This window comes from Corvus kubaryi, unplaced genomic scaffold, assembly GCF_017639235.1.
Source record: "Corvus kubaryi isolate FWS band 111438036 unplaced genomic scaffold, C.kubaryi_AGA036_p1.0 71, whole genome shotgun sequence".
In the NCBI taxonomy this organism is placed as follows: domain Eukaryota; kingdom Metazoa; phylum Chordata; class Aves; order Passeriformes; family Corvidae; genus Corvus; species Corvus kubaryi.
The window spans coordinates 19,649,351-19,657,838 of NW_024582059.1; the positions used below are offsets into that span (position 1 = coordinate 19,649,351).

The following is an 8,488-nucleotide window of genomic DNA, read 5'->3' on the forward strand; positions in this document are numbered from 1 at the left end:
GCCGGCCGCCGGGGCCCCGCGGCGCTAGGGGCCGTCCGGGCCCCCCGCCCCGGGCCGGCGGCGGCGGCGCGGGGATGCTGGCGCTGGGGCAGATGGACGGCGCGCCCCGGCAGGGCGCCTTCCTGCTGGGCAGCCCGCCGCTGGCCGCCCTGCACAGCATGGCCGAGATGAAGGCGCCGCTGTACCCCGCGTACCCACTGCCCGCCGGGCCCGCCTCCTCCTCCTCCGCCTCCGCCTCGCCCGCCTCCGCCTCGCCCTCGCCGCCGCTCGGTTCCCCCGGCCTCAAGGCGCCCGCCGCCTCCGCCGCCGCCGCGGGTGGGCTCTCGGCGCTGGGCACGGCCCCGCCGCAGCTCTCGGCCGCCACCCCGCACGGCATCAACGACATCCTCAGCCGGCCCTCCATGCCCCTGCCGGGCGCCGCGCTCGCCTCCGCCTCGCCCTCCGCTTCCTCGGCGGCGCCCGCCGGGCTGCTGGCCGGGCTGCCCCGCTTCGGCAGCCTCAGCCCCCCGCCGCCGCCGCCGCCCGCCCTCTACTTCAGCCCTGGGGCCGCCGCCGCCGCCGCCGCCGTGGCCGCCGGGCGCTACCCCAAGCCGTTGGCCGAGCTGCCTGGCCGGACGCCCATTTTCTGGCCGGGAGTGATGCAGAGTCCGCCCTGGAGGGATGCCCGCCTCGCCTGCGCCCCCCGTGAGTACCCAGCGTCGCGGGGCAGCGGGAGGAGAGGGCCCGGGGAGCGCCGGCGGGAGTCCGCTGCCAGTGCTGGGGAGTCCGCTCCCGGTGCTGGGGAGTCCCCGTGCCCCGGCATCGCTGCGAGACTCTCTTGCCCCCCCACTCAGGGCCCGGCCGTAGCTGAGGGGGTTGACTTTGCTTCGATTTCTTTTGTTTTCGTTTCTTAAGTTCACTTTGATTTCTCTGTCCCCTCGGTCGGCGCGAAACTCTGTAATACGTCGCCGGTTATCACCGGCGAAAAGCGGAGCCCTCCGAGGGGAAGGTGGCCGCGCTGCCGCCGTGGCTGCTGGGGACTCTCGGGGCTGGGGTTGGCTTTAGGGGTGCGCACAAACTTTCCCCGAGCAGGACTTCCCGTAACTGCCCGCTTGCACCGGCTGCGGCTTTTTTAGAAAAAATATCATTTGCCCACTCAGATTTTTGATCCTTAAAGGAAAAATAATCAGGGGGAGCCGAAAGGCCAGAGCCGTCGCCTTGCCCAGGCGTAGTTTTCTCTACACACGCCCCCCCCGCGTAGAGACCCCTCCGTCCCCTGGGGCCGCTTGAAAGTGAAGCGCTTTCCCAAATCCGTAGATTAACTTGTCTGTCCCTGCCTTCCCTTTCTCTCCCCCCTCCCTTCGCCAGATCAAGGCTCAATTTTGCTGGATAAGGACGGAAAGAGAAAACATACCAGACCCACTTTTTCTGGCCAGCAGATTTTCGCTCTGGAAAAGACTTTCGAACAGACGAAATACCTGGCGGGCCCGGAGCGAGCCCGGCTGGCCTATTCCCTGGGGATGACGGAGAGTCAAGTCAAGGTGAGAGCAGCGGCTCACGCACCGAGTGGTGCGGGGCTGGAGGAGCGGGGAACAAAAGGGCCCCACGGCGGAAACGGGGCCCGTTCGAACCGCCCGGAGATGCTGCGGGCTGGCGTGGCCGAGCCCACGGGCACACGGCGAGAGCTTCCCCGGCAGCCACCGGCACTTCTCCCCTTATTGCCTTACCGCGGGGCCGAGAAGGTTATTTTAAAGCGTATTAAAAACCAAGCAAATTGAACCAAACAAACCCAAGCACGACTGAGAAGCTCGGTGCGTTCAGCCTGACCACTGTGGGGGTGGCCAGCGTACTGGGAAAGCCGGGGAAAGGGTGATGTTGGAGTGTCGCACTGTCGCACCCGCACTCTTACGTTTTGGTTAAAAACTCTAGGCTTTGGGCAAAGCGGAGGTGTGAGGGGTTGGGAGAGCGGGCTGAGCACCCCGAGAACACGCAGAGGCGTTTGCTCAGCGGCCTGGGCCAGAGGGGCCCCTCGGCGGTGCTCACGCTTTCAGCCTGATCCGCAGAGCCTCTTCTGTCACTGCAAATAACGTCCCGATGGCTGCGAATAAATTATTGCAGCTTCTACAATAAAAATGCCCCCCTCCTCTGGCAGCGCCCTGCCGGAGAGTAAATACATCTGGCGGGGCAGGGGGGCTGGGAAAGGGATCAGCCCCAAATGTGTGTTTCCCCGCCCCAGACAGGCTGTCAGGGAGCGGCCCGGGCCCGACGCGGGCCTCGGGGGAGCTGGGGACGGCTGTTGGCCCGCGCCGGGTGGCCCCGCGCCGGGCCGGGTGTCTGCGGCTGCCGGGAGCGCGGTGCCGCGGGGCTCGGCCGCTTTCGTTGCGGGGAAATCGCCTGAAGGACGGCGAAGCGGGAGCCGCTGCCGCAAGCCGGGGACGGGAACTGGCGGGGAGCGGGGTGGCAGCGGCCCGGTCCAGCCGCCGCGGGTGGCCGTGCCGGTGATGGTGACAGTGACGGTGGCGGCGGGGGCAGGTCTGGTTCCAGAACCGACGGACCAAGTGGCGGAAGAAGCACGCGGCGGAGATGGCGACGGCAAAGAAGAAGCAGGATTCGGAGACGGAGCGGCTGAAGGGCGCCTCGGAGAACGAGGAAGAGGACGACGACTACAACAAGCCCCTGGACCCCAATTCGGACGACGAGAAGATAACGCAGCTCCTGAAGAAACATAAGCCGGGGGGCGGCGGGCTGCTGCTGCACCCCCCGGAAGGGGAGGCCTCCGTCTAGCCCGCTTCGCCCGCCCCCGCTTTCGGAGATGTACAGATCTATTTTTCTAGACTCTACGCGCCCGGGAGGAGGAGGAGACGCCGGAGGGGGAGCAGAGAGGACTGCGGGCAGCGGGCCCCAGCGGGTGCGCCCGGTCCCCGGCGCCGCGTGTTGTTGTAGGGTGGCGGGAGGAGGGGAGCAGCGGGGGCTGCCCCGACCCCCGGCCCCGCTCCCGGCCGTGCGGCGGCCGCGTCTTGCCGGCTCTTTGTAAATAAACCGTGAGTCACCGCGACCATAGGCGTTCCTTACTGTGAATATTTAAAATGTAAAATACCTTCTTTTTTTTTGTACAGCGGGGGCCGGGGGCGCAGCCGCCCCGCCCGCCCCGCGCTCCCCGGCACCGGGGGCACCGCAGGAGCCCCCGAGACGGCGGCAGGGGGGCCGCCGAGGAAAAAGCCGCCGTGGCCGCCACCGGTCCCTCCCTCGGGCCGAAACTGCAGCGGCCCCGCGTGCTATTTATTAGTATTTTTGAAACACTTTCTGTTGCGGTCGTCGTGCGGGGGAGGGGGGGGGAGGGCGGAGGGACAGATTTTGCTTTCATTTACACCGTTTCCCATCAACCGCGTGTTGAAAAAGTAGCTGGTGGGAATTGTCACAACCACTGTCAGTCAAAATATAAAATTCATTTAGTTGCTGTATTTGAATTTAAAGTGTGTTTTCTTTTGTATCATACGGAATACTAGAGAATGTAAATTGTTTTCTTTTTTTTTAAAGCTAATAACGATGATATATCGTGATATAGCATCTTAACATTTATTAATTTATATTATAAATAATTCGGTTTGTAAAGAGAAGAAAAGCCCTTTGCAAGACCAGTTAAATGTAATGCACTTTCTGTTAAAAAAAAGAAACAAACAAAACAACAAAACGATAAATCAATTAAACCAGTTTAAAGACGTCTGCTGCCTTCACTAAAGGGTACAGATAATCTCATCTCATCAGAGATTAAATAATGAAATCACGGTAAAGGGGGAGGGAAAAAAAGAAGAGATAATTTTCATGGTCTTTTGTTGATCCTTAGTAGTAGGGGTTTTTTTGTTGTTGTTTGGTTTGTTGGAAGATTTTTGCTGTTTGGGCGCTTGCTTTTTTTTTTTTTTTTTTAAAAAAGAATGGAAGTTGACCACTTTGCTGTGGGAGTTCAAGAACGATACAAATAAAATAAGCCGCTGGTTGTTTGGGGACGTGAGCGGGCAGGCAGTTTCCACCCGAGCACTGGAGCGGTTCGGCTCAGCCTAAATTAGGCTGTTTCAACTTTTTCAGAGGCGGGAGACGCAGGGTTTTATTAACGGCAGAGTGTTACCATTATTATGGGAAAGAAACCGCTTTCCAAGAAGAAAACAGTGAATAAAATAAGAGCCCGGCTAAGCGTCTAGAACAAATAGACCCAACACCAGAACAACTGGTTTAAATTGAAACTCATTATCTGACGTGATCATTTCCATATCTAAACAATCCAGAAACAATCGCTTTTTTTTTTTTCTTCCCAAGGACCAGCAGAGCAAACAGAATCGCTGACATGAGAGCGAAAAAGGGCCAGTTATTCTAGAGGAAATACATAAATAAATTATTCTATTTGTGAATAATTTTCTAAACAGAAAAAAAAAAAAGAGAGAAAAAGAAAGAAATAAAGAAAGAAAGAAAAAAAGTACAGCAGGGTTTTATTCCTCTTTCGGCTTAGACAATGCCGGGGCCGGGAGGAGGGAGCGAGCCCGGCGCTCCGCGGCTGCCTCAGCACGGCTGCCCCGGCTCTCCCGGGCCGGGGTGCCGGGCACTGCCCATCGTCCACCGACACTCCCACCCCCACCCCCATCTTTCCCGAGTCGTTGTAAAGGCAGGAAGGGAAAGGCCGGTCGTTTTCCAGAGTGCTGACTCGGCCCTGCCGGCTCTCGTCGTCACGATTTCCCCGCAGGTTTTGCGGGGCGGCGGGAGAGAAATCAAAGTACCGCGGGGTCCGGATCACCGGGGTGGGGACCCGCCGGAGCCCGGCTGGGGGTCTCCGCCGCACAGCCCCTTCACCCGGTGGCCACTCCGCCGGCCCCGCTCCACCGCAGCCTGGCCCCGGCCCGCGCCCTCCCGTGTGCCCCCGGGCTGCCGCGAGTGCCGCCCGCCCCGGCGGTCCCCGGCCCCTTTTCCAGTTCACTGCAGCGCCGACTGAGGTTTTCCAGTTAATTTACTTCTGCACAGAGACCCAGCTGGCCACCAGTTGCAGTTGGCACCGTCAAAGTGGAATCTCAGGGAAAAGAGCCGAACGCTGCCCGCTTGGTTAGGCTGGTTTTGTCTGGGGCGCTGGAAGAAAGAGCAGGGGATTCACACGAGCTCACGGCCCCCCTTTTCGAGACGTTTTGGAAGCCAAAGCCGGCTGGGCTCCCTCTCTTCCAGGAAAGGACTTTTTGAGGAAGAGATTCAATAGCTAACCTCGGGATAGCTGCCACGGACAGCGCGGTGAACAATTAGAAGACAAATGTCAGCGGGCTTCACGGGGCGTGAGGTTCCCCCGGGTGCGCGGGGGCCCGGCCGAGAGAGATCAGCCGCAGTTTCGGCTCAGTCCTTCATGCAGGCAGGGATTTGTGGCGGAACTGTGTAAACTCCGGGATAACGACATTAAGAAAGTGCTGCACAACCACGTCCATAGGGAAGGGGGCCGGCGGAGCAGCCGTCCCGCTCTCGGGCCCGGGCCGAACCCCCCGCGGGGAGCGATCGGCTGCGCACACGCGTGGGAAGCGGCGGGCGCCGGCTGCGCGGCCGCGGAGCTGGGCGGGCGGCCCCTGCCTAAGTGGTAAGAGACCACCGCAGGCCGGTCCCGACAGCTCCCTACGCACACAGCTTTTGGCTTTCCCTTCTTTCTTTCACAGAGCCCTCGGTTTTAAACCCCGCTCCGTTCTGCGTGCGTGTGCGGGATTTCCCGGCTCAGGGGAAATAGAGGCGGCTGTTTCTGGGTTTGCTCTGCCTCCGTCCCTGCCATGTGCCTTCTCTGGGGTGCAGAAGATACCGCGGGAGAAGTTCCTGGCTGTGCAATCCCAGGGTGCCCAAAGCATCCTCTCTACTTTTCCAACGCCTCTGCTTTGTGGAGGTACTTTGCAAAGGGAACCCGCTGCGGTCCCTCTCCAGCCCCAGCGAGCATCACCGTGGGCAGAGGAAAAACTTTTTCTTCTCCGCAGAAGCGCCCCAGGTGCAGGACCATTGCGCCCTGCAATAGCCGTGGACACCGGGGGACAGCGGGAGGGGGGGGGTGGAGGTGGGGGGTGGAAGGAGGGAGACAGGAGAGGTACGGGAAGCAAAAGAGCGGCCGGGGGTCACCCCGCCGCCATACCCCGCTCCCGGCCGGCAGCTGCTGCCTGTGGGACACATGCATATGGATGCGGGACATATGGACGGGGCAGGATCCGCACCGCCGTGCCACACGGGGGATGCAGGTTATAAGGGGAAGCCCGCGGCCGGCGGGCGGGGGGGAGCGGCAGCAGGGAGTGGGGGAAGGAAGAGCTCTCCGCCCGCGGGGTAATGAAGGGGTCGCTCTACTCGGGGCGTGTGCCCTGGGGGAAAAACCCAGTCCCTAGGCCACTGTCACCCGGCCCCTGACAAGGCCCTACACCAGCGCTGTCACAGCCCCGAGGCCTTCGGGCTCTCTCATTCCGACAGCAACTCCGACCCAGAGCCCCCGGCGTAGGCAGCAGGCAAGGCAATGCCTACATCCTGCCAGAGGGATGCCCAGACCGACAGCAAAGCGGGGACAGCGCGACCATTTCAGCGAGCGATGACTTCCCCCGCCTTCTCCCTCAAGTGTGGTCTCCTGTTACGAGCTCCTGAAATCCCGTTATCGCTTATCACTTCTCAGCGCTACTAATTTTTAACGCTTCCCATGTTACACACTCGCCGTCTTCCCTCCGGTCTCCCTCCGTTTGCCGCTGTGACGTTGTTTCGTGCAAGACTTTCGTTGTACTCCTGCCAGCCGCCCCGAGACTTTGCTTTGGGCACCCCTCCCGGGACCCGAGTCGTCCCGCAGGCCAGAGAACCCGGGGTTTAAAATGAGGGTGATGGGCTTTCATCCCCGGCCCGAACCCTCCGAGTCCTTCCCGGTATCGGGGCCGCGGGGAGAGGCGCCGGCGCTTGCTGCGGGATCCACCGCTCAGAGCCGGCGTTGCCAGCCGCAAATTAAAAAGTAAGATGAACTGCTCCCTCCTAATTGCAGCTCTGCCTTTACCTTCTGCACCGATAGGTATTTCCCAGATACACGTTTCTGGCGGCGTTTGCCAGCTGTCGCCAACAGCGGTTACAAGTCTCCGTGAGGGATGCAAACATCTGCCGGGGAGGAGGCGGCGGCGGCGCTGCCACAGGGAGCAGCAGGAACCCCGCACCGCGCCCGCACCGCACCCGCACCGCACCCGCACCGCGTCCGCACCGCGCCCGCACCGCACCCGCCGCGGGCCCGGCAGCGGCGCCGCGCCCAGCGAACGTGGCTGATAAGAATAAAGTTATGGATACAAGGGCACGAGCAGGCGGCACCGCGCCTCTCCGCATGCCCCGGGGGTTCGAGCCCTGCCCGGAGGCCCGGGGCTTGCGGGAGGCGCTCGGCGGGGCCGGTCGGTGCCCGCGCTGCCCTCCGAGGCCGGCGGGCTGCGGGGAGCGCCTGGCGGCGGCCCCGCGGCGGCACCGCGGCAATAACCTGCTTCCGCACACCCAAGTGCATCCCTGTAATAACGTCCTCGATCATTTATTAAAAGTCGTGTCAAGCGAGCCCATATAATTCATCTTTATGCAAATACATCAATGTCAAGCCATTAGTGTATTGCTCGGGTTTTTTATTAAAGTGCATTCTTTTTAATTCAGCTCAGTAAAATACGAGCCCTATTGCTCAAGAATTATAGCAACTATTAGAGTAACATATGGGCAACATGCACTCAGAAAATAAAAATCAACAGATAAAGTGGCAGGGTCACAACGGGGAGCAAACACTTAACAAAATGGCAGCGGGGTAATAGATTTTCCTCCCGCGCCCCCGGCTCTGGGGTGTCAGGAGGAGCCCGCCGGTGCGATCGTGGGGCGGCCCTGCCCAGAGCCCACGGCCATCCCCGCCCGGCCCCGGCTCCAGCCCCTTCCCCGGTCCCTTCCTGGCCGAGACTGCGGGAGCGCAGCCCTGCCCCACCGATACGCACCTCCGCGCCGCCGCCCTCCGCACCCCCCCAAAGCTATCCCGGATTTAATGAGAGAGTTGCCCACATCCTCATCACCCCAGCATGGTAATTGAGCAGATCTATTAACTCGTTACACTAGATTTGTTTAAAGAGACTATTACACAGTCATTTAATCAATTTGTTACACTGGAGGTCCTGACTTATGAGACACTTGCCGTATGATTCCTTAATGACTGAATTAATTTGTTTTAATAAAACCAACATTGTGTACAAGCACATTTCGAGAAATGTAATTTTGGAGACGGAACAGTCCAATGCTTCATCTGATTAAGTCTTTTCTATGGTTTATCAAAGTCGGGAGTTGCCGTCATAAACTGCATGTATGGGGTATTTTTCTTTTTTATAGCGTCATTAATTTAATATGGATCATTAGTTCTTTATACACATGCATGTTCTGACAAATGTACCCAATGAATAATGCACCTAATGTGTTTGGGCTCAAATGCATCACGCCATAAACAGAAACTGCCGCAATACAAATAATAATAAACAATAAT

The 8,488-nt window shown here is 59.8% G+C and overlaps 1 protein-coding gene across 1 annotated transcript; it reads left to right on the forward strand.

The window, feature by feature from the left end:
* Window positions 1–73: 73 nt before the first annotated feature.
* Window positions 74–3,696, forward strand: NKX6-1 (NK6 homeobox 1). Its single transcript, XM_042049987.1, has 3 exons — window positions 74–684; window positions 1,348–1,520; window positions 2,512–3,696. The coding sequence occupies exons 1-3, from the start codon at window positions 75–77 to the stop codon at window positions 2,761–2,763; spliced, it is 1,035 nt and encodes a 344-aa protein (XP_041905921.1). The 5' UTR covers window position 74; the 3' UTR covers window positions 2,764–3,696.
* The last annotated feature ends 4,792 nt before the right edge of the window (window positions 3,697–8,488 follow it).